This window comes from Amblyomma maculatum, chromosome 1, assembly GCF_055883805.1.
Source record: "Amblyomma maculatum isolate TAMU_Amacu chromosome 1, ASM5588380v1, whole genome shotgun sequence".
NCBI classification, from domain to species: domain Eukaryota; kingdom Metazoa; phylum Arthropoda; class Arachnida; order Ixodida; family Ixodidae; genus Amblyomma; species Amblyomma maculatum.
This window is the reverse complement of record NC_139344.1, coordinates 130,083,742-130,110,279: the sequence shown is the minus strand read 5'-3', so window position 1 is coordinate 130,110,279 and position 26,538 is coordinate 130,083,742. Positions and strand designations below refer to the sequence as shown.

The 26,538-nt window shown below is 46.8% G+C and overlaps 1 protein-coding gene across 1 annotated transcript in view; it reads left to right on the top strand.

The window, feature by feature from the left end:
- Nucleotides 1-1,939: 1,939 nt before the first annotated feature.
- Nucleotides 1,940-26,538, top strand: part of LOC146203911 (eukaryotic translation initiation factor 4E-1A-like) — a 52,929-nt gene continuing 28,330 nt past the window's right edge. The window contains exons 1-3 of the mRNA XM_084588985.1: nucleotides 1,940-2,100; nucleotides 10,162-10,416; nucleotides 12,546-12,659. Coding sequence (XP_084445111.1) covers nucleotides 2,074-2,100; nucleotides 10,162-10,416; nucleotides 12,546-12,659 — 396 coding nt within the window. The 5' untranslated portion in view covers nucleotides 1,940-2,073. The remainder of the gene's footprint in view (nucleotides 2,101-10,161; nucleotides 10,417-12,545; nucleotides 12,660-26,538) is intronic.

Below are 26,538 nucleotides of genomic sequence, written 5' to 3'. Positions count from 1 at the left end.
CCCAATGCTTTGGCTAAATCTGGCCCATTGCCTTGAACTATAGGGCTTTACAGGAAATTGTTAAGTTACTACTGCGGCTCCTGATGGGCAACGCTATCTGTGGCAGAAAAACATACACTGTGACGCCGCCGGCTCGGCTCGCTGCCTTCGCGACATGCGACGCGCGCTTTCTCTCGAACGAGCACGCGCCCTGACGCGCCCCCGTAGGCGCATCGCGACATGCCGCCTGCATTCCGTCTTGATGATTGGACAACCTGTCGCGTATTTCCATGGAGGAAACGTAATTATAGGCGAGAAAATTTTTATTCACGTCTGCACTCTAGAGCAGACGACAGACGGCGATGAGTAAATATTGATTGCGAATGCGTCATTGACCTTGAATGCGTTTCCCACATACATAGACCTTGTTTCCCACGTTAGCGAAAACGCGGGAAGTTTATCTCGAGGTAAGTCAGCTATGTAACTATATTGTCGTATATTGTCACGTAGCCGCTTAGGCCCGTAACCAGAAGGTTGGTTTTTAATAGGGTTTGATCTAGCAGGCACAGGAGAGCAGGTCCAGAGCACCGATCGAGTGACAGCAACCGACTTCACTTCAGCATCTTCTCATCGAACGCCACGGGGCCACTTCGATTCCGCGCACGAGACTCTCGACGAGTAGCCGCCTAGCGGCTGGTGTTGCACACGCTACATTATAATATGTTTAAAAACTGCGGAAGTATTATCAGTACTCTGAAATATAGAGCTGCTCGCTTGTTGATCATCGTTTTGGCCTGTAGCATGAGATCTATATATACGGTTTTGTAAACTATATCTTTGTTATCTATATACGGTTTACTAAAGAAAATCTTGCAGTAGAAGAATAAGCTATAGTCCTATAGTCCGAAGGAGATGTTTCTTCAAAGGCACGAACGCTAGCAATCTCAAAAGCACATATATGCGTGCTCCGCGCGCTGCACGCGACATAACCGGCTCGCTGGCTCGGAAGGAAGGTGAAATCCAAGCTTGTACTACAATCGTGCTTTATTTAGGTTCTTACTAAATGGTTGTGCTTCATTTATATTTGGTTTGCATTTACAAAACCTGTGACACGAATAGGGTGCTCCGCGCGAGTAGTGTCATCGAGCCATAAAGGATCGCTTTTGTATTGCACTTCCAACATACCTTTGTTATGAATAGTAATAATGTTGATTCATTTATTGGCCAATTTGCGGAAATCTGTAAAAGCGGCTCAGCCAAGCATGTACCCCCCCCCCCCCCCCCACAAAAAAAAAAAAAAAAAAAAAAAAAACAGGCCTCGTTTTTAGATATTTTCTTGGTCGTAGGGTACATTCACACATCATTGTCGATCGCGGACGTCGCAAGCTGGATATCTGTTGATTTGGTTGCTTTGAGAGCACTCGCAAAGCAGGGAGAGAGCACAGAAAATCGGCAAAGCAAGACAGGCAAAGCAAGACACCCCCTTCCCTTCGTATATACATGGTGTTAAACCATTTTACTCTTTTGATGCCTCTCTAAGACGTCTTTGTCAACTGTCGAACATTTCTGAGTTTATAGAGAAGGGGAAAATTTGCCCTTTTCGTTTCCACAAAGAACGCGAGACTTCTCAGAATGCTGTTATGCGGTTGGAAAACAGGTCTTGTGGAAACGCTTCCACTGAAATCTGCTAAGTTCCACACATGAGCCTCGTCTTTTGGCGCTTCGTGCTTCGTCTACTATTGTGGCTTCCCATGACACAATGCTACTTAGTACCTCCGTTTCGCATCAGCAGAAGCGTTTCTGTATCGCCAAATAACCGCTAGGCGCAACTCGATCGCCACATGTGCACAGGAAGCTAGCGGAGCGTCTGCTCCGGCGACGTCCCATCGTTTCACATTTAGCCACTATGCCAGGAATGCGGCGCTGCCATCGCGCGGCGAAACTTGAGCTTGGGTTCCCTGATGCGACGTCGCGAGGCTCGCGTTGTGGACGTCACCGCGTGAACCGCACCTCTACCTTGAACCGCCAGACGGAGCCACGGAGCTACGGAATCTTTGAACCCGTGTAGCCCGTGTCACCCGTGCCGTGTTGAGTATGGCGGCTGAAGACAAGTATTCCGAGGTATGTTAATGCCACCTTTTGTCGTTTTTACAATGTCACGACCCTAGGTTGTGCCTGTAGGCACCGATTCGAGTTCTCACCTCCTGGCTTTGCGTTAAACTCCGAAGGGAGGTTATTAGGCCCTGCATATCTGTCGTCACCAATATGGTGCTAACCGCTGCGCCGCGCTAGTAGGCTTAACAGGATTTCAGTGCTTCCGTGTTCAATAATTCTGTTTAATTTATTATCAAAGCTTTCCGACGTGTATGTTTGTTTTAATGCAGGTGACTCGGGTACCTTCTCAATACCTTACATAGTTTTCTGTTTGCTTAAAGGCGTCGCAGTGTCGACGCCAGGTAGGGCTTTACCCGGAGGCATGACCCGCGAACGTGTCGTGTCGCATGTCAAGTGTCTGCGAAAAATAACTGTGGACGTGTGGATGTACTTTGTCGACGCTTGCTCATAGCTTATGCGTATTTTGTGCTACGAGGCTGAACTCGCGACATTAATGCGTTTAGTAAATCGTAATTCGCACATTTAGTACTGATGCCGGTACTGCGTGGGCTCATTGCGTAATCCTAATTTGTGGCAGTACGTTAACGTAGTTTCATTTCTTGTGGCTGGCAGGGCTTAACGTTCGGTTTTTTTTTTAGCGTTCTTAGTCTTCAAGCTCGCAAGTAGTGTTCATTTTGCAGGGATTAAGAAGGTGATGCCACATTTGTCGGGTTTCAGTCGTGTCAACCTGACATGCTGTGGTGTCCATTCATTCTTTGTTTACCGCGCTCTAGCGTCCGCTCGCCATACGATATTGCCTTAAATCTAGCTTGGAGCAGTACGTAATGTCGGCATGCGTTCAACCACTCGTCGACACGGAATGGCGACAAAGGATTGAAAATCTTCCATCCAGAACGGAGTCGCACCCTCCCCCCGCCCCCCTTTCTGTGTGTGTTGGTCCTTGTGGTTAAAGTTTGCGCGGGACATCCCTCAACGTGTTTAGGGCTAACTAGAGTTCGAACTTTCCGTTCACCTCACTGGTCATGTCGTTGAAGATAGCTTTTCATTAGTACACAACCTTTTTAGGCGATATGTGTATGTAGCCTTGTCTGTTGCGAATTTTTAACGCCTTTCCGAGTGCGCTGCAGACAGTCGTAATTTGTCATATTTAGCACTTCTCATGTCGCAGCTGATGACTTTCATGTTTGCTAGCGAACGAAATTCTAACACCAGCAAGCCTGGTAGCACGTTCGGCAACGTACTTGGTACTTGTGTGACAAGTGTCACGTGCATATTAAAAAAGTTATCCCGCGATTCCCGGAGTACTCATTTGACAAATCCTGTTGCGGTGATGTTACTATCAAAACTATAGTGTTACTACATATCAGATTTTGTTCATGCCCACAATAAGAAAACTTTTGCGTAGCAAATGTAACAGGCTTTTTTTTTTAAGCCTGTGTTGACATGATGGTGCAAGTTATGGATTAGGCAAGCACCACAGTGATGGCCTAGTAGTTTGAGCGTCCTTGTGCTATTATGCGGAAAATGTGGGGTTCGATTCCCAGTGCTGCCAGGTTCAGGAGTGAGGTGCTGGGGAAATGGGACTGGAAATGACGCATCCTTGTGTAGACGAAAAATGTCTCGTGCCATGGTGCTGCTTGGCAGTAGCCCTTGCACCATTAATTTCCGTCATCAAGATCTGGGCAAAAAGTGCTTGAAAGATTTAAGTGATGCCATTAGCCATTGTATTTGGCCTATGGCAAGTCTAATTGTTAGTACAAGTACAGCTGGTGTCATTTGAAGTAGAACTCATGTCAGGGTCATAAGGTACACTACCTACCACAATGGCGTGGGTCATTTATTGGTTTACCGGTACTACCGTAAAATTCCAAGCAAGCGCGCCCTCCTCCACGCAGGTCGAAGTTACCGGTGAAGTGTGGGGGGGGGGGGGGGGGGGGGGGGGCATGTCGGAACGGCACCTAAATTCAAGATAGCGGCAACAGCCATGCTCTTAAAAATGTATCTTAAAACAAAAAAGTGCTGTGTACACAGCTCTGAAATTTTATTTACCCCTTCACAAGCTATTTTGTGGCGCTGAAGTCAAACTAAGCTTCATCGTGCCGCGCCGGTGCGTTTGCCGGCAGCTACAGTCGTTTCAGCCGTGCGCTCGCGAGTTCAAAACGCTGACTTGACATTGTGGAACATAGCGACTCCGGAAATATGATTGACTTAGTATTCCTATTTCCTTGAAAATATTTTGGTTTTTTCATAGTTCGCTGAGTTGAGTAGTAGATTTCATTCATTCAGGCAACATGGGGTGCTAAGTTGCCACTGCACCTAATAACGGTAGTGAGAAGGATAGGAAACGAACTAGAGCACTGTGCAGGCCTGATTTTCTGACCCGGGCCCATCATTTGAAGATCGAGCCTATCCCGGGCTCATTGCTCCAGGCCTAGGCCCAGCCAGGGCCCACGCTGACATGAAGCAGGCCTGAACCACGCCCGCTCTACCAAGTCTTGCTCAGGCGCGGCAGTCAGTCTGAGCGGATTCCTTAAAAATGTACAGTTATGGCGAAAAAAGAAATGCTTAACGCCTTTTTTATTCCATCATAAAGGATTTAGTCCTCATTTATATGCAACAGTACATAAGTCAACATTTCAAATAAAGAAAGCAAGCGCATAGAAGAAAAAATTTCCAAAAGACTGCATGAAGTATTGCGTTATCGAAAGAGCGCAAAACTGTACTACCAAAGCTCTTATCTGGGCTAGTTGGTTGCTAGATTCGGATATAGTTGCCATCACATGAGGAACTGCCAATTTATTTTCTCTATGCACCTTCCATGGGCTCTAGCCACTAAGTCCGAAGCGAGATTGTGATAAGTTTATCAATAATATTGTATGTGCTAAAAGCCGTAATGCTCTCTGATATCTGAATTGCTGAATTAGCGCTTATAGATATGCTGTTCACGAATTTTTTTTTCCTTTGGTCATGACTGTATTTCATGTCTATTTTCTTAGTTTATTGCTATGGGTGTACTTTTGATGTAGCCAACCCACTCCTTAGTCTTGTATAGGACTGATGGTATATTTAAAATTAAGGATACTGCTTAAATGTTTCATAATCACTAATCAAGTTTAAGGTTTGAGAGCTATAGATACAGGAATTTTAAAATGGCTCAATCACACAAGATGCCCCCGGCAACTATGCCTCAAGAACCTGCGTTAGCAAGGGCAAGAGAAGAAAAAAAAAACCCTACATATTCTTGTGAAGCGTTCAATGCCGCACTCTGCATCCTTATGGAGACGAAAAGCAAAACTGTTTATTGTGCATGCATTTGAGTTTGAATACCCGAATATTCCTTCGCGCTTATTCAGTGCCATTTATCGTAGCATAGAGATATTTTAAGGGGAGAAGGGGGGGTAGGCTAAGGCAGAGAAAGGCTATCTTTGAAATGACTGCTGCCTGCCGAGCTTATGAGGCTTCAAATGCCAGTCACCGAGGTAACACAAGTACAAAATCGAGATGATACAAGAGTGCCTTCTGCTAGATCCGACTGAGTGTGTTCACCAAGGAGGTCATATAGAACTGCAAAGGAGTGTGCTCACCAAGGAGGTTATATATCTATATAACCTCCTTGGTGCTCACTGATTGCTGAAAATTCCCACTTTTGTAGGCGTGTGCTCATATAAAAGGAGCTTGGGCCATGTATTGCAGCGGTCGATGAGACGTATAGCATAGTAGAGCGCGCTGCATTGTTTGGTGCTTTTTCATTTTAACTTTTTCGTTTTAACTTTTTCGTTTGTGTCTTTGAACAAGCGTGCGCGCCCAAAGTAACTTGGGCAAACCAATGCTGCTGATTAAAATCGGTCTACAAACGAGGCTGATTAAAATCGGTCTACAAACGAGCTTTCCCTCATTCGGCGTTAACAAATGCACATTTAGTGGTTTATTCATAAACCACTTGAACAATTTTAATGCCACAATTCCTTAATTTCTGAAAGACTACACAACTAGCTGTAGACTGGCCTGGGTCCGCAACTTCATGCCCTAGCCGGGCTCGGGCCCGGCAAAAGTCATTTTCAGGCCCAGCCCGAGCCCATGTGGTATTCTAAAAGGAACCACTTTATTAATCCTGCCTACAAGTTCATTTTTAAAGCGTGTGTATGTCCGTGAGTCCTTTTTGTGCTTGAAGGTCCCTCTTCGTAATACTGCGTGCAGTAAGTCGATGGACGACTAAAACGCGCGCTCAAAGACCCTCCCGTACGCTGACCGAGCCCGTTATATTGCGACAATTCCAAAAAAAAAAACCAGTGCGCTGTGTGAACTTAGCGCGACAACTTGAAGAGAAAAATGAAGACGTACGCAGCGCGATCGCCTGCATTTGTCTACGCTTCCATCCCTCCAAGTTACCGCTCTTTCTGTTCACAGCAAAATGTTACACCAACTTGCCTGGCAACATGTTTAGTGCAATCAGTTGTGCACTCGTACTCGATACGAGCTGTCCAAAAATATGATTTAATGCTGTAGTGTAACGTTTGCATTTAAGCACCATTCACTAATTACGATAATCAATACAGAAGCAGTTGTATTAGTCATAAGCTATCTAACGATATAGGAGTTGATGTTGCAGCATGAAGGTGTATATTTTAATCACGGAAAAGTAATTAATGACAACTAAATAAGTGCTACACATAATCCAGCGAAAGTATACCTTACAAAGCAATCCAACACTATATTACTTAATGATGTAGCATTCAATATGGTCACAATTATTAATCAAAGGGTAACGATGGAGAACTACAATTAGTCGAGTGCAATCTTGTCAAAATAAGCTACACAGCCACTGCGGACACATTCTGTACACACATTTTGTACACGGTAGGTAAGAAACAAGTAAAGCTATGCATTAAAATTGCCCATTGATCAATACGCATGCACGCCCATTTCATTTCAAATTACTTAACCAACATTAACCAGCAACTGGAAATAGTCAATATTGATTCCGACAAATTGCATGACCGGCAGTTCCTCATGCCGCTATTCTGATACTTCACTTCGAATTGTCAAGTATGGCAGGGAAAAAATTGCAAAGCCTGCTCTCGAAGCTTTTTGACACGTAGGCAACTTGTTTTAATTAAAGCATGCACATACAGCTAGTTTCTCAAAAGCAGGTGTGTGGCGTGTGATTGTTCGCATAGATCGCGCAAAATATACCCGAAAAGTATAGTGTTCGCTGTTGGTGAAAACCAGACAAACATCCCACGCGCAGGCTGCTACACCTTAAGAATGGCTACTTGCAAGGTTTTACATTAGTTGGTAACTGCGACTATGAAGGTTGCGGCTATCAGGGGTGGAAGTGCTGCTCCAAACTGCTTTCCCTGCTACATCCTGCTCCAAAATGCAATATTGCTACAAAACTGCTCCAAACTGGCTGTTCTGATGTTCTGTCATCAAATTTAGCAGAACATGGAAACAGTGGCATTGCACCAGTGGCAAAGATATAACGCATCTTGCACTGTGCTTAATACAAAGTAAATTTAGTAAAGGAAGGAAGTATGGAGCATAATAAATATTTGTTTGTAAGTAAATTTAGTATGAGCCACCTGCGATTGGAGATAATTGGAAAGAAGCAAGATCAGCAAGTGAAGCAGGTAGCGCAAGCTACTGTGAGCCGTTACGAAGGAAACTTATCCGGCTGCAAAAACTGTATGAGTTATTCTAATGGTTCTGCTGTGAAAACAAGCAACTACTTCACCATTGGGCCTCTTTGTCAGTGACAAGCTTGCCAGGCCTACTGCAGACAAAAACATACTTAAAGCGCTATGGATTGGTACTCCAAAGGTGTCAATCACTAGGAAGCTTCTCAAGAGTGTTGGAAAGCCATACAGTCTATCGCCAAAATTAAAAAAAATGAGCCACAGCATTGCTCAAGCAAAGAATGACAAACTATGGGTAGGAGGCAGTGAAGTAAAAAAGTTGTAGGATGGAAAGGCTACCCTTCAATGCCATCTAAATATCCCAAAGCTGCTCCAAAATGCCCGAGCCTGCTTCCACCCCTGTAGACTTCTGCCATTTACAAATGGACAATGGACAAGACGTTTGAGGTCGTGCTGCAGTCTGCGATCCCACGGTAGGCAAAAAGCATGGGAGCGGCACTGGCACCAAGCTTGTCAAGGTGCAATTTTGTAGTCTGAAGCGCCTTTTTTGGCAGACGAAATATCAATGTGCTCAGGGATTTGCAGCCCAGGCATAGGATCAAAAAGGATTATGCAATACCCCATATCTGGGGGCTTTGAATAAATAAAATAAAATATATATGCACAATATAGGGAGCAGAAATGCCATGCCCATTAATCTGAACTCCAAATTAGTATAGCTGCTAGAGCGTATCGAAGTGGTGGGCTCGACATTTGAATCTATCAAGTGAAAATAGACAAACGCATTAGGTCAGACTATGAAGCGCACCAGCAAGCGTTACACGTGCTGCTAGTCTTTTCCAAGTTTTGCTGAGGGTTCACCTGTGTTATATATCTTTGCATGCTTTGGCCGTTTGTCTTGTCAGAGATGAGTTCAAAGTTGAAAGGGCATTGAACTTTCATATGGAGATTTTGTATTTCAGGAAAACAAAACTTCAATTATCAGATGTTTGACTTTAGAAACATACTCCAAAACTTAATATGCTCCAAAACTCTCGTTTTGTTGCTTCAAAGGTGCTCCAAAATACTCTAGCCTGCTTCCACCCCTGAGCTGTTGAAAAAAAAAAAGACTATCACATTATTGCTTCAGACAAAATATTACTTCGGAAATGCTGCCCTTCGCCCATCGCGCCCCAGCTTTCCCTGCTGCTCCAAGCCGTCAGTCAGAAGCCAGTTGCGACCGCCACGCCACCTACCCGGGAAAGGCGCCGGGCGCCGCCCGCGCTGTTCAGCGGAGGCGGGGAGTTTTCAAACTGAGGCTGGTTCTAGTAACGCCAGGGGTGACCTGGTCCAATCAGGATCATGCGCACTACAATAGGGAATTGTGGTCCTATACATCTCTCGGCCACCGAGTTGGTGGAGGTGACAGTAGGAGCTATTATAGTGCGCATGATCTTGAATGGACCAGGATACCCCTGCCTTTGGCAATGCTGCAAACATCTTGTGAGACAAAGTATAGTAGAGGTGCAAAACAGAATCTGATTGGATTGGATCAGTGCTAGATGGGGCTGGCCAGTGTTGCATGGGGTTAGCAAAGGATGTTGCTCGGAATTTTATGGTAGTGCACCAAGTATGGGATCAGTCATTCAGCTGCAAGCACCTTGTGAGTGAATTTGAGCTGGCATGCACGTAAAGGCATGTCATCTAACAGAAGCTGCCGCACCTGCACCTCAAAATCATGAAAAGCTCTACAATTAGACACCTGATAAGAAAGCCTTTAAGGGGTACTGGATGGAGAGTGATTGGGGTTGTAGTAGGTTATTCTAGCCTGGTAGTTGTCATCCTTACCACAATTTTTTTTTTTTTCTGTGCATAAAGGTTCTGGTGCTCAGAAAATTCACAAAGGCCATGCTTGTGCAGTGCGGAGGATCCATTATTTTTATGGCATGAGTTTCCTGGGCTCACCAGTGCTGTAGTAGGGCTGTGCTGGGTACCTTTTATTACTCCTGCCAAAGCCAGTTTCTCCCTGTGGCCTCTCAAGACACGGTGGCTACACTGTTTGGCAAGAGAGAAAATGCCACTGGGGGTGAGCTTTTGCTCGACTTGCACTTCTGAACTTGCTGCACATAACAGGTTAACATTGAGTGCAAAGTGAGTTTTGCTTCGCTTAAGCATATTGGTCAGCACACGCTATGGTGCTCTTTACTCGCAGGTGCTTCTGTGAAAAAGCAATGAATTGTGGCCCAAAAGCTGTGCTGGTAGCAAGGAGCAGTCTTCCTTAGTGTACATGGGTCATTGCTGCATGTCTCACTGTTTTGTAATTTTCTGGCCTCTCAAAGCTCTTGTCCCCCAGATGCTAACTAGGGACAGTAATTTATCGGTCTTGCTTGACTGGGTGTGCCCTGTCAGTGTCACTTTAAGGAAGCTGACTTGAGCCTTGTTCTTTGTGCAGAGTGACTCAGGCGAGCCTGGAGCACCTGAGCAGTTGGGGGTAATATCTGCAGATACAGCATTTGATCTACCAGTGAAGCATCCACTGCAGCATCGATGGAGCCTCTGGTTTTACAAGAATGACAAGAATCGTAGCTGGGAGGAAAACCTTTTGGAAATCACTTCATTTGACACAGTCGAGGACTTCTGGGCCCTCTATAATCACATAGAGGTGGCCAGTAAGCTGCCCCTTGGATGTGACTACTCGCTGTTCAAGGTATAGCCTACATCCTTTGTTACAAATTGGGACACTTTGTTCACATATCGTATTGCATAAGAATGAGTACTTCTCTAGTCTTAACGACAACTTTTTTAGATACACAGTGTACGTTATCGAGTGAGGTCCATGTTTTTAAGAACTTGGTTGTCATCTTTACAACTCGCACTTCAATGGCTCATTGTGCATTGCCACCGGCACTAGTTGGCGGGCATCAGGACTCCGTTAGAGCTCAGACTCAAGCATACAAGGCATACGGACCTCACCGCCCATGTTTCCAGTTCTTGCAAAAATCGGGGAACCAGGAAGGAAACGCTACACACGTTGCTGCTGCCTGGGTTAGTGATGGTCTCCTCCTCACTTCCTACATGTGGCCTCTTGTCGAAACAGCCCATTACGTAACTTGGAATGACCCAATAAGGACGTGAGGCCAAACGGGCAGAAAAGAGGATAATTTAAGTCTGTTTTTGAAAAGCTTCTTAGAAGAAAGAACTTCTTCCTCTCGCAGTGACTCCACAGGAGGTATCAGTGATCGTAATGGCAGCTACAACATGCTCTGGTTGCCCAGGGAGCACAATCCTCTTGCATGGCCCCAGTGTCTATTCTCTCGTGTTGTCTGTCTTCCTCCACTGTCTCTCCTTGTCTTCCCTTTTGGGTCCTCCTTGCCCAGCGGCTCTTTCGTTATCGCCACTTCTGCAGGTGGGAAAAAGGTGCCTGTCAAGTTCTTGCAAAGCTGTGACTTTTACATAGGCTTCCCTCAAAAGCTGTGGGAGGATCAGGTGTGCCTTTCAAGTGTGGCATGCTTCCTCGCAGCTAGCATCTCTCCTTTGTTGCTAGCTGTCAGTCTGGCACAAGCTTGCAGACTCCATTGCTAGTTCGAGGGATTTTGCGACATGTAACAACCTTAGTGCATGGCCCGCACAAAAACGCAATGGCCCTTCTAGTCCCTCATCTTGGGGGCGATGCAGTCTATCTCAAAGCCTCATTATTTTGTCCTCGGACTAACTCCTTAGTAGCAAGCAAGCTGTGGCCTGTATGTCAAGAATGCTGAGCTTTGTCTGTTGAAAATTCTCTCAGTAGTTAAAACCGAAATGTTGAACTCCCAACTATATTATGTACTCTCCAAAGTGGCATCGGTGAAAAGCATCACCGGCCATCATGAACTGCTTCTGAAAACGATCTGCTGTAAACAGTTTTATTGTTATTCCACCTCTGCTTATTCCAGATTATGGTTTTCATTGTACGCAGTCCTTCATGCGAAAATCGCATAAGGAAAACCTGGGTGTAACTAGAGATCCTGTTTTTGTTTTTTTTTCTAATTATAACCAGTTTAAACTAGGTTCATAACCTATCAATGGCTGGCTGTCGGGTTTCCACCCCGCACTATGTTCACTAACGTCTGTTATTTTTCTGAGAGTGGTAATGTGCTCACACCTGCTGGTTATATGTGTGACCGTTCGGATACGAAGGGTTAATGTGGCCTCATGGTTTTCAGACCACGGATTTGATGTATCATCTGGCAAAAAGAGAACATGTTACAGCTGAGTCACAATATCTCGAGCCAGTCCTCTGGGTTCCTCTTGGGTCTCCCACAGCTGCTGCACCATTATGGATGGCACATTGATAGCAGCCTGCATGCTTATTGGTGGTTCCATGGTGTCTAAATCTCTTACTGGATCAAATGTATAGGTCTTAACAGTGTGGCTTAACTTCAGAGGTCCAAACTTTGGTTGAAGAGTTGGGAGCCATGGGCTGCCTTGATGTACAGGTGTAACCTTGAGTCCTGGCTAGTTGGAGGGATGCACAATATGGAGTGCAGCACCCAGCACTTCCACCAAGTGACCCTTGTGGATAAGGGTGTCATACAGTGAAAACCACAGAGTGGCAGTGGTCTTCTGAGGACAAACATTTAAATATCGGCTGAGGAGTGCTCTTCACTTTGACAGCTGCTTTTGTAGTGTCCATTTTTTATTCTGAGCTCGCACTTATCTGGAAGTTCAGATATGTGTGAATTCAGAAGTCAGGTGCATGTTTTATGGTTCAGAAATTTTTTTGCAATGCCTTTGATCCACAGCAATTAGTTAGCGTGGCCTCATAGTTAATATAAACACGCATTCCTTCTTGTGCAGCATGGCATTAAACCCATGTGGGAAGATTGTCGTAACAAGCAAGGGGGCCGTTGGCTCTTCAACTTGAACAAAAGCCAGAGGACAACTGACCTGGACAACTACTGGCTTGAAATTGTGAGTTATGAATGCATTTTGGTTGATTGCTTGATTTGGAAGTGCAAGTAGTCATGATGTTCACAAATGAAAAATGTTGCTGCAGTGCATTAAAGATTCAGTGCATTTGAGTTCCTATTAAGAATTGGAGATTACCTGCAAATATTCCTGTGCCCTGGTTAATTTCCAGGTTACATTAGTAGTTTAAGCAACCATTCAAAAGCATCATCTTGCCTCTCTTGTTAAATGTCTTTTTTTGTACGTTTTGAATGGTTATTCCAAGTGCCTTTTGGGAATAAGCATTTGAGCTCGATTATAAGAAACAAAGCTGTCATCCAGCATTCATTCATTATATCCGGGGCTTGCATTTTGTCAGTGTTCGCTGTACTTTGTGGTTTGTGCCATGTGGTTAGAACTGTTGACGGCTGCTTGACACCTTGTTGACCCTTCTCTCCTGTTGCATAATGTTGGCAAAAGCATCAGTTGCCAGTGCATCATTAATTATAGGGCAAGAATGGATATAAAACTTGTGTTACTTTCAGTTTGTTTAGTGGCATCTTCAGGAAAAGCAGGGTGCTGCTTATTTAAAGGCTTTCAATTGAGAAAGCCAGAAAATCCAATCGTTATAACCAATCATCGCTGTATCTGGGCCAGCGAAAAAAACAAACAAACAAAAGAACACACCCATGTATTTTTTCATGCATGTAGGTTACTTGCCAGTGAGGAGTGAATCAGATCGGATGGGCATAAAATAACTTCAGCACGGTGAAGAAAGTCACGCTCGCTTGAACGGCAGCTGAAACTTGACAATCTGGTACAGTGGCAGCAGTCCTTTTTCGGGCACGAAACCTTGGCACAGTCTATGTGCGCACAATTGGACCATGACGATACAACTGTACCCTTTGCACTGCGGCCATTGGACACGCAGCGATTGTGATTACAGTAAAACCTCGTTAATCCGGATTATTGAATGTACCATGAAAAAAAAACAGTACTGGTCTACACATACCTTTATTTCATGGAAAACTGCATTATTTTTGTTTGTTTCTTCGTCAGAATTTGTGCGATAATTTTTTACAGTCCCGTCAAGTGGTGGTGCGCACGCTTACTCTCGCGTGATCCGACGCAAAATTCCTCCAGTACAGCGAGACTCTTGGCGGCCTCTTGCACAGTGCGACATCGCGGTAGTGGCTGCTCATGACTTTCCTCATCGGGACAAATTTCATCTTCAACGAGAACTTCCGATAATATATCATTTGTCAGCATGCCAGTGACGGTAACATCGTTGTCGCTTCACTGGAGTGGCGGTCGCCATCGTTGTGGAGCACAGTGGTAGCGTCAACAGGCCCCAAACACAGTCGAACAGAGAACCGGGCGCTTATTTGCACGATTCGTGCACTGTCACCGTTGCACCACAAACAGCAGCGACAAAGATATTAGGCATACAGCCAGCGTAGCCACGGGACAGCCGAGATAGCCTTGTGACAGCAATGCAGTCTCGTCGTCCTGACGACGCTGATGATGATTTGACTTTTCCCTTCGAAGTGCGCGGTCACCGGCGAGCGGCGAGCAGCATGCAGACAGACTTGCCTCAGGTTTATTCCCCATGGCTCACCCGCTGTGGATGCACATCAGTGCAGTATCGCACGGTACTGCAGGAAAGTCTGTGTAGCGCTCATCGGAGTTAACAGATATGCGGGTAAATGCCTCAGAGATAATGTGTTTGCCGCCATTGAACTATACAAGTCTTGCCAGGACTGCGCAGCGAGTCTGAGTTAAGCGAATTTCAGAGTAAAGGAAATCCGGATAAACATGGTTTTACAGTATTTTATTATTTATCAAACATTCAAATTTTCATGGCAAACACATTCCAGGCGGCTGGAAAGCTATCACTTATGCGATATTTGCTTATAAATTAGCATTATACTTGGTTTATTTTTCACAGGGGCAATGGGAAAAGTAATAAATCCAAGAATTTGTTATAAATGATATATTGTTATAGTATCTGATATCGTTACACTGTTATGACAAGAGACTAGCAGTGACTGCATTTGCATTCTTTGGAGCAAGGAAGTGTGCTCTGTTTAAGGGGGGACACCCCTCTTTAAACTTTTTTCCTTATTTATGGGTGGATCTGATTGAAACTTGCACCATTAATGTACTTTTGCATGCCGATTTCAAATATCTGATTAGTTTTTTTGTAGATGAAATAGCTTTCAAAATATTACCTAATTCATGTTCTTCGTTTGGAGGTGAGTTAATTACTAAACACTTTATGGCATGATGAGAATAGCCCTGCCAGAGTGATCTAGAAGGATCATAGAGTGCCGCTAGTCATGAATTAACGTGGTAGAAGAATTTGAACCAAAGTTACAATAAGTCAAACTTTTATGACTAAAAGCCCAAGTTGGCACCTAAGATTGATAATTAATTCTGTAAATGTTGCTGCATAATAACTGTACATATTTTTGTCCTACGGCACTGTCGAAGGTTTTCTCTTTCTAACAAGACAAGAATGAGAGCTATAGCACAAATAGACTAAGAGATATCTCTCCTCCAAAATTGCAGCACCCTCAAAATTGCAGTTTTGAGAAAACGAGGAAAAACACTTCACAGCATGTAGGTGTAAATTATGTCAATGATTGATATGTCACCAAGATCAGAAACAGGTGGAAAGTGATCTGAAGTGAAAATTAATGGCCTATGCCAATTTGAGCCAAAGTTACGCAATAGGAAACGTTTGAAAGGAAAATTCCATTTGGGTACCGAAGACAACATAACCTTCTCAGCAAATTTTCTTTTGTGGTCACTGCATTTACCTTGGTTTCACGAGACTCGCAGGATTCCCTTTCTAGAAAAAAAAAAATTAAAGCAATAGCAAGAACAGGACCAGAGATATTGATCTTTCAAAAATGCAACACTACCAAAATTGGGGGATTGTCGGAAGCACTCAAGCCTCACGGCATTTAATCAGGAAGGGCAACCCCAAAGACCTCATGCTATTAAAATGCACCAGGAGCATAGTCGGGGTGCATGCTGTCGCGGTGTTTTCTTTTTTCTGTTTTAGCAACGCCAAGCGAAGCCGCCCGCTTCTTTGCAGAACGTGCGCTACGGTGCAAGTCCTTTTCTTCAGCTCTCCTGGAGCCAATTGCTGTCACGTTTGTACTGCATTCTTGCAGAATTGCTGCTGCTGTATGCTTGCAGCCGGCATTGAAGCGCAGCACAGCTTCTGCTGTGGCTGCTTCCACAGCAAACAGTGATGAGTGCCGCTCTTTGTGGGTCAAGGTCCAGATGACCGAGTGGAAGCTTTCGTTCGAGTTCTGGGTCTTCCCCCGAATGCACCTCTGCAGCAGGCTCTTCTCTGATAAACGACTATAAACAGGCAAAAGAGCATCAACCACATCTCTTGGCAGACTGTAATTGTGCTTTGGTGCAGGCTCCTCTTTTGCCTTTGCAGCGTTGTGGCGGCACCATGACTTCTCACCGGTAGGACACAAACTGTGATTGGGACAGTCATCAGTAGATGTGATGTGGTAATACGTCGCCATCACAGCTCGCTGCATGGCATCCACATCACCTACATTTGATCGAAGCGCTCGGCCATAATATATTGCCAGCTTGTCAACTAGATCAGCTGTCAGCCTTCCTCTGCCGCCAAGACTTTGCTTCCCTGCGCCCTTGTGCCTCTGCAAGAGGTTGCGCAAAGCTGCTCCCGTACGCTTGTGCACGTGATTTATGCAGTCCTCTTTGACTATTTCAATGTAGCCATAGATTGCAGCATCTTTAAGAGCATTGAACGTGCGACTGTCCCCATCGCATAGCATGGTTGTGTAGCGCATGTTGTGGCGCTGCAGAGATCTTTCAAACAGAATTTTGCCAGCCTCTACCTCCATTTGACCAGCCTTGGAGTTGGTGTTTTTTTGGCACTGGTGGCGTGATTTCCAAAGTTCGTAGCCGTCAGTGTTTGGCTTGGGACCAATTTCGCAGCCCAGACAAAAGTTTGATAACACCACATCACCACATATCAAGCACATAACCAGTGAAGAGTTCCACCACGGCACCGACGCCTATATGTGATGAGTGTCCGCGCGTCATCCATGTGCCGTCGTAGCACACGGCTATGTTCCCCCTATGCCCAAAACACAAGTCATCGTAGACCTTCGCCACTGCCTGCGCGGCTTGTGCCATAGCGGTCGTGGCGGCTCGGGTAGCAGCAGGTTGCAGTGTGTTTTTCAGATGACGTTGAAACGTCTTGTTGTGCATCCCGCGCCGCGACAACCCCATCGCCGAAAAGATATCGTTCATTGCTGTCTGGCCGTTACCGGTCGACAGCATTGCTCGACTAGCCAGAATATTCAGCTCGAAAAAATTGCACCTTTTCTCGCCGTCAACCCTCCGAGAGTTCCACTCGGCCGCAATCTCACCGCAGTTGTCGCGCAGCACGATCAGTTTTACGGCGAGGCCATAGCTCTGGTCGCTGGTAATTAAACGCACGCATCCACGACACGTTTTGCACTGCACGGCATCCAGAAGGATATTCACAATGCTGAGGTCAATTACTGCATAGGAGGCTGTTCCGTCCGCATCTGACTCTGCGGACGCACCACTTGCATCGGCGAACAGCGCGGTCTTTCGTGCCGTCGCCGGCGTCGATACCAGTCTATCAAGCGTAGCCTGCTCACGGGCACTCACTTGAATTATGTCACTGTTAGTGACAGGCGCGGTGTCAATTTGTACACGACTGCAGTCGGCGCGAAGAACGGCGCCGTTGTCCAGCGGAATCGGAGAAGCGTCGCCGCCTGCAACGTGATTGTCACACAATCCCGCAGCACTGGCACTTGCTTCTTGCACAGTATGCAACGATGTCGCATTCTTAACGCTTTTCTTTGGTTGCTTTCGCCCGAACTTGTGCAAAGAGTGGTACTCCTTCGCACCTGGCATGACTCTCGCGTTGCACTAGCGTGGTCGGCAGAAAGACAAAATGGCGTCGCTGGGAGTCCGCATTTCAGGGCTAGCTTGCCGGAACCAACCAAACGACGCCATTTTGATCACGTGCCTTAACCGGCCAATAGTAGCGCGCGCTGCATGCTATCTTTTTGTTTTTTTTGGGGGGGGGGGAAGGCGGAGCACACAGGGTTGCTTTCCGAAAGAAAAAATAAGCCGAAAGCGCGCACTTTCGAACCAGACCAAAATCGCCGCGGTGGAGCGCGTACAGTTGAATCCCGCCACAATGAATACCGCCACAACGAAATTTCCGCAACAACGAATAATTTTTTATTCCCCGCGAGTATCCTATAAGAATTAATGGCCTAAATTTCTCTGCACAACGAACCATTTTTGCATAGCGTTTCCGCTTCAACGAAATTTTCGCGTTCAAAATCGAAACCGAAACTAGTTTTATTGGCGAGAAGTCCAAGTCAAATCCAAAGCCACATTAAGCATGAAATCACGTGATTGCAGTTCCGCCATTTTGGCTTTGTGTCGTGGTCGCGTTGTTCACTCGCTGCCTTTCTCTTCGACAACGACGAGTTTTCATCCGCAGGACACGATGGCAACGCAAGTGAAAAAACGCAAAACTCTTTCCCTTGAGCAAAAAGCTCAAATAATCGCCCAAGCAGAAAGCGGAAGGAAGAAAGCGGCAATTGCTGAAGACTTCGGAATTCCTGCAAGTTCGCTGTCAACGATTCTAGGCAATAAGGACAGCGTGAGAATGGCACTTGCTTCAGGCACATCCTCGAAGCACAAAAAGGTGACGCGGCCCCTCCATGAAGAGTTGGACAAAGCAGTGCATGCGTGGTTTGTGGAAGCACGAGCCAGCAACGTCCCCCTGTCCGGAAGCATCGTCCAGCAGAAAGCCTTGAACTATGCATGCCTACTTGGCATTGATGATTTTAAAGCCAGCATTGGCTGGCTAAACCGTTTCAAGGCCCGCCATAACATCGTTGGAAAAGTGTTGTGCGGCGAGTCAATGTCAGCAGACGTGGACGGAGCAGCTGCTTGGAAGGCGAGTAACATGGCCGGAATTTTAAGCAACTTCGCGCCTGCAGACATTTACAACGCCGACGAGACCGGGCTATTCTACGAGATGTTGCCGGCTAGGACGCTCGACTTCAAGGGGCAGCGCTGTCACGGCGGCAAACACAGCAAAAAACGCATCAAAGTGCTGCTTTGCACAAACATGGATGGCTCGGACAAGCGTCCGCCGTTAGTCATAGGCAAAAGTGCCAAGCCGCGCTGTTTTAAGGGAACTCGTAGCCTACCTGTGCAGTACAAGGCGAACAACAAGTCATGGATGACCCGCGCTATTTTCACCGAGTGGATGATGGCATTCGACCGCGACATGAAGCGGCAGGGCCGTAAAGTTTGCTTGCTTTTGGACAATTGTTCAGCGCATCACTCCGACGAAGTCAAGCTCACTAACACGGAGCTGAGGTTTTTCCCTCCCAATTGCACGTCTGTCTTACAGCCTCTCGATCAGGGCGTGATTCTTAGCCTGAAGCGCGCTTACCGCGGGAGGTTAATTCAGCGGCTGCTTTTTAACACTGAAACCGGCCGAGACACGAAGGTGGACTTGTACGTGGCACTGCAGATTATGTCTGCTGCCTGGAGCACACTGGGGCGCTCAGTAATTGTGAACTGTTTCAGGCACGCCGGATTTGCCGAAGGTCGACCCGTACACTCTGCTGGCCTAACACCAGGCGTTACAGACGACGACGAAGAGGCGTCACCGGCTCCGGGGATCGCGGCCGCCTGGAAAACGCTGGGAGAAATAGGAACCGTGCCGCCTAATCTCGAGCTCGTCGAATACATCGGCGCTGACGCTTGTGTTGTTGTTCACGAAGATGTGAGTGATGAGCAGATCATAAAAGCTGCCCGGAATAAGGACTCTTCCGATGAAGAAGACGACGACGTACAGGAAGCGCCGGCTGCGGCAACCGCCGTACAGGTGATGGACGCTTTTGATGTCATCAGGAATTTCGTTGCTGTCCGAGACGACGATGTTGCAATGGGTTTGCTGACCGAGTGCGAAAATCGCGTGACGGCGTTGCTCGCCGTGAAGCGTAAGCAAACCAAGCTTACAGATTTTTGGCATTAAACGCCTTTGCTGCTGCTTGGGCAATTCTTTCTGCGTTTCACGTCAAATTTTTGCGATAACGAAGTTCCGCGAGAACGAATTTTTTTTCGTGCACCGTGAATTTCGTTATAGCGGGATTCAACTGTAGTTCTCATGCGCCGGGCGATCGAAATTGGGTGTCGTTTGTCCACAATTTAAAGGGCAGTGGGTGTGGTACTGCATTTTTTAATCGCTATAACTTCATAAATACGCGGGGTATAAGGATGAAAATTTGCGTGCAGATGCGGAATGGTGCGAGGAATACGAAAATGAAAAAATTGAAAATCCGATTTTCGGTGCCAAAGGGCCGTGTCCCCCCTTAAAGGGGAAGCCGAGTCTTGAAGAAAAGTCGCGAAAAACATTTTTCAATTTCATTATTTTTGGATTCCTCATGCTTCCCTGCATCTATAACTGAAAATTCAGCCCCCAAAGGCATGTTTTAGCATTAATATTGGCTATAACATGACTCAAATGACTAGGATCGTGCACGAGCAATGCGCAAAATCACCCGTTTCATAGCGTCTGAGATTTCAAAACTCCACGGCGTATTGTGGCCATCTTGGTCTTATTCGAAGGAGCATCCTTTCGGCTTGCTTTTCTGCCAAACCTTGCCATTCCAGACTACTCGGCAAACAAAATACAAAGAAAAAAAGGGAAGCACTGTAGAGCAACTTCATTGGTCCAGGGTTGTATCTGCCCATTTCATGCCGATACACGGGCAGCGCCATCTTGTGAAGTCATAGATTGGCGCGATGCCTCGAAAGTTCCACACCGTGCATAAATTTGGCAAAAAAAAGCGGAAATGTGCCGCAAAGGGTTACTAAGTGCCTCTGTCGGCAACCACCGACCCTCCACGAACGCCGGAGTGTACAGCAACAGCGTAACATGGTTTGGCAAGTGTGGCGGCCTTGGACCCACCGCGAACGCCTGAATGCGGTTCAGCGAGTGCGGCGGCCGCCTCGACAGTCCCCGAAGCGACGGTTTTGGCTAGCTTCAGCTTTCACCCGGAACGCTCAAAAGTGGACGCACACTTCTTATTGCGAACTCCTGATGCAGTGAGCGGCGGAGACAATGGCTGAGCTGGCATCCGTTTCGGCGACCACGCGAAAAACGGAAGTTCTCACCTAGTGCGCTGGGGGATTTGTCAACGATGTTCATGATTCTTGACCTCAATGCAGTGAACAGTTTGCTGCATTATACTGCGTGCTGGACGTGTCGCGGTACCGTGAAGATCATGAAGGACGATCGCTAGTATGGACTAGCTGCAAAGTTGAGAATGACATGCATCAACTGCGGTGAAATTGGTGTTCAATAGAGCACGCCTCGGGTCGCAGGGCAGTTGGAGGCAAATTGCAAACTTTTTGAAATAAATTTGCTTGAGGCGCGGGCTGTTCAAAGCACTGGACTGGCACAAACAGCTCTAAATGACCTTTTCGCAAATCTGGGAGTGTTGCACAGAGGCCTTCATAAGAGAACCTATCGGGACTGCCTCAAACAAACTAAACCCGACGGCAACATGAGCCTGTAGGAAAAGCTTGGATGAGTGTGGCAAAAGAGTGAGTGCTTTATGAACAGTGAACTTCGGGAATCCAGGGAACGTTGCAGTAAGCTTTGTTGGATCCTGGCACACGGATCCTCGCATTGGAGTTGCCGCAGTGATAGACCTTTTTTCTGGATATGTGCTAGACTATGTTTTGTCTAACTTTTGCGTGGGTTCTGAATATGCCCCAGGACCTGACAGCCAAGAGTACCCTCAGTGGAAGGCAAAACATGAGTGCCAGAAAAACGCAACAAGCAAGGCAGGCCAAATGGGAGCTGAGGCAGCTCTCATTCTTTTCAAAGATCATTTTCTTGTCATGGCCTGAGGTACACCACAATGCTGTCCAATGGTGACAGCAGGTCGTACGTTGTTGTACAAGAGGTCCAAGTGTATGGGTTCATTTCAGCTGATAAGAAGGACTGTGTCAATCATGTCCAGAAACGAATGGGCACAGCACTTCGAAACCTTGTTTAAAAAAAATTGCCCACGATTATGTTACTTCCTAATGCGAAATTTGAGCACAGCTTATCAGCTGTTTCACCTTTTCGATAGATTGAAGCAAAAATTTTGAGCAAGACACATATGTACAATTACAGACAACTTTTTTAAATTTTTTACACGTATTCCATCAAGAAACGCTCCCCATACAGTTCTTAGCTGTCATGAAAGAAGCTTTGTGGTCGGAGAAATGAGAGCAATTAGTTACCTGAAGGTTGCGGGAAGCAGCGCGGGGGCACATAGGAAGGTTGTGCGACGAACAGATACAGTGAAACCTCGTTATAATGAACAGTTAAAAAATCTGAAAATAGTTTGCTCTATCCATAATTCGTAATACATATAAAATTTCGTAGAAAACCCATGCAAGAGCAGCAAAATTCAATCAGACGTTCTATCCATAATTTGTAATATAAAATTTCGTAGAAAATCCATGCAAGAGCAGCAAAATTCATAAAAGGCACAGCAACTCGGAGGGTGCCTTCTTGGGTCACGTCCGTTTATTTACGCGCAAAGAACTGCGTTATCGCGGTCTGCTTTTTTGTGTTGGTCGCGTTCCGTATCACGCCCTGTTCCACAGTTTGCAAACGCTCAACAAGGGCAAACCCACTGCTCTCAATAGCACTGTAGTGGCGGCGCAGTAAATCCAGTGCAGCAAGCGCTTCTTGTTAAGTCTGAATGTTCTCATCGTTTGCACGGTCAGCCTGAGCTTCGTCTGCGGGATGTTCAGAAACTTCCACAGCGATTTCGGCGTCCGTCAGTACAGCCGTGGTCGCCGCGATGTCGTCGCCGCCTACAAAGTCCTTTACAGTCATTGTTGCGGGCATGTCACCTCATTGAGCTCTGCTTCTGCTTTGTCCCCATAGTCGATGCGCAGGCCTCTGCTGGAACAAAAGCTGCGTGCCGAAAGCAGTTGGCAATCGTTTTGCCTTTCACGCTGTCCCATGCCGCTTTAATGCTCCCAGCAAGTCGAGCTTCAAGTCCTGCTTCATAAGAAGCTTCATGAGAAGAGTGTCAATCCCCTCTTGTAAACTGGCTTTATCTTAAGCTTGGTCTTTAACGTCGGTTCTGCTCTTTTTTTCACGTTCACCGCCATCACAGCACTACGCACACCCGCGCACCACACTCGATACGGCGACCGACGCAGCCTCCGCCGAACGCTACGACGGCCACGCCGCTGCCAACACTAAAACCAAAAAACGCGAATGGCGCAAAGACCAAAATAGCAAGTTGTTTCCTTCCTCCATGCAAAAAAGGCAAAAAACAACATTCGATCGTGCCGCTGCCGCTGCTGCTGAAGCGGCTCTGTCGGCGATTGTGAGATGCAAACGATTTCTTATGGCCTCCGAGGTCACCTCCGTGCGCACAAACAGGCGCGGGGGGTAATCTTGGAGGCTATAGATTTCTTCGGCTGTCAACTCCCAATGCTGTCGTGGCATCTGTGGCGCTGTCAGTGCCTTCGAGGGAATGTTGAACGTTTGCTGCGCCGCATAACACGCATGTAGTGCAACGAAGCCTGCCTCCTGCTATTAAAGTGAGGTAGTGCTTGGCGTCGCAAGGTTCGTAATATCCGTTTTATGCCGAACCGCGTTCGCTATGGGAAGTTAAAAATACATGTGTTTGACAAAAATATTTCGGAAGAGTTCGCTATATTCAATAATTCGTTATATGCGTGTTCGTTATATCGAGGTTTGACTGTAGCAGCGACTAACTGATGCTGCTGACGCCGCTAGCGAGTGAAGCCAATGAGAACGGGGATGCATGCACCTGATCCGCTGACAGCAAGCCAGCATTTCGGAAAGCACTCTCACCGCCACGCAGGAAGAGGGGGACCCCCTGCTCCTTTTTCTGCATGGCGGCGACGGTGTTCCACGAAGTCTGCACAGTCACGTTGCGCTAGTGGCGGCATTAGTCAGTCACTGCTAGCGCTGCCTCCGGCGACCCCCCCCCCCTCTTCCTTTCCTCGTGTTCCCTCGTGTTCTCCGGTTGCTGCCCCCCATTATTGGCCGCTGAGTGTACCCCTCCCCTCTTCCTGTGAGGCTCCGGTTGCTGAGGCTGCTGAAGCGCCGGCTCGAACTGGGGGGATGAAAGGGGGCTGAGCTGGTTACGAGGCTGACGCGGCCAACACTGACGACTACACGAAACCCAGGAATGGGCGCCAAAGAGCTGCGCTCTAAAAAGTCTGATGGGCGCATCGGTGGCAAGGGTCGGCTCACTGGAAACCTTATTTCAAAGCTAACTACTATGGATGGGCGCTCAAGTCAAATATGAGATATTGACAGGATGCAGTGGGCAGTCATCGCAACATATCACCAAGTAACATCAAATGATGCCCACCACAACCACACCCTCTGCCCAAGTGGCACTGAATCTTGATGCAAACACAATGTAGCCATAGCCAAAAATGAGCTTCCACCCAAACATAGGTACAATCTGCATCAAAATGTGTTTCAGGCATTTCCTGTGTACGAGCGCCTTGCTGATAAGTCTTCTGCAGCGAATGCCAACGTGGCAAGACTCAGAAATCTAATGAGGCACTTCACTCCCAGTCATGGGCAGCATCGAAGATACATGTATCGTCGATACTATCTTCAGATACATTTTGTGTATCAGTATTAGGTATCGTGTGCTGAAAATGAAAGTATCGGAGTTTCGGTACCGAAAATACATTTTTAAAGTATCATGTATTTTAAGATACTCGATATAATTGATACTAAAGAAAACTTCAAATATTGAAACCTCCGTGATACTTTGGGTTGACGGCGCTCGCTCAAATTGAAGTACGGGCCTTGAGACAGCTCGGCTTGTAGTACCGCCCGAGTTCCCTACAAATGCCCCGGCCCCTCAGTGTCAGCCACATTTCCAGATTCCCTTTCTTTAAAACTGAAGCAGGCAATGGTAAGTAGGTGCTCACAAGGTGCTTTACTTTTGAGCACCAAGTGCATACCACGAAGCTGCTAAGCCTTTAAGAGACACAGAGAGATATGAATAAAGCGGAAATGCAAGGCGAACACGCAGTAGGGGTCACTCACACTACTGTACCCGCTCTTCCCACCCTTTGCCCCCCCCCCCCCCGTCTGCGGCGTTTCTCGTCAAGCAGGAAGGCAAGAGCCAGAGCGTTGCATGCCTAGTGTGGGAAGTACAACGGGGCCGTCTATGTAGATGTCGCAGGGTATAAGGGTATAAGAACAAGAACGTGTTTGCGGTTGCAGAGATGGACGGATGAGGACACTCGGTCACCTCTGGATCAGTCAGAACCCGCTCCTCAAACTGCAGAGGAGGCAGCTATAGCATTAGCAATATCTCGTACAGTAGCCAACTGACTTTTAGGACTCCAATAGCGCAATATTTCGGACTTCGTTCAGAAACCGTCGCATGCCTCATAGGAACGTGTAAATTTTCATGAGGTATTTTCGACCCTATGGTGTCCAAAAGTTTTTTTTTTTGGACCAAATTTGGCGCCAGCAATACTGTGGAGATTTTGTCCGAAGGCTTTTTTTTTTCGTCGTAAAGTAGACGCACGCGGACATCGTTGTTGCAAACAACAGTTTTGCGCGGTCATGAAAACTTGAGTGAAGCGAGTCATTCGGACAGACAAGCTTGACTCTCTGCATAGTTGCCATTGGAGGCAGTGGCAGTAAGGGAATGTTCGGCCTTTTCATCGCGGTAGCCTAGAGCCCGCAATCGGTTAGAAAAATAGAGCGTGAGCACCGTCCGCCGCAGCGCACTCTGACACCACTGCCAGCGGGAAAGGGCGGAGGGGGGCTGAGTTCTATCTCGCGGTACAGAAACTGAAGGCTATTGCTTCTCACGGCACGTGCATTCGTTAGCGGCATGAACATGACCTGCAGCTGCATCACAGTATGTCGTGAAGTAGCATGGACATGATGAAAGCATGACTAGCAGAGATATTTTAACTGTAGGGCTATAGTGGTTACAGCTTAGCATGATCCGTTTCTGTAGGGCACCACTGCGCATGTGGTGACCGCCTTAAGCGAGTTGCATGCTTTCCGCCTACCGCATCGGCACCAGTCAGTGTGCTTGCACTGGTGGCCGGGCCTGCTTGGATTGCACGCGCAAGGCGGCGAAGCTGATCACAGTGGATTGCACTATGCTATAACTATTATCAGCATATAAACGAAATGTGGGGAGCACTGAAGTTTGTGATTTGTAAAGATTATTTTGCAGTGAAGCATTTTTTTTTTATGTTCACGGATTTTTTGGATTGCTCGATTATTCGGTCCATTTCTAGAGTCTCGCCGAGTCTGAAAAACGATTATAAAATAGCCATCTGAAATTTGGTGAGGGGCAGAATATCTGTTACAGCCACATAAGTGCTTAATCAGACCACGGGACAAGGGCTAGGGAGGTGGAAATGTCAGGCCCGCAAGAGACTGGCTGGGCTGGTGTCCTTTCACATCACAAATCATTATGTACTTGGGAGGAGGATTTATCTGTCCCCGGGCAACCATTTGTTCAAGGCACAGGAATGTGTCTGGAGAAGATCGCAAACTAGGTCTTTCCTCTATCCCTACATATTGAGCAAAATATACTCGCAGGAGATTCAGCCGGAGTGCAGATGGTGCCAGGAGCTGACGAACTATAACCATGTCTTCTGGGAGTGCAGCATTGCACTGGCGGTGGATATTATGTGTGATCCTTCTCTCGAGCAGTGGGAAGCATGTTGGCCAGCTCAGACCTTGTTGTCCAGACCAGAGCCGTGGAGTGGGCCGTCCAGGTCGCAGTCAGCC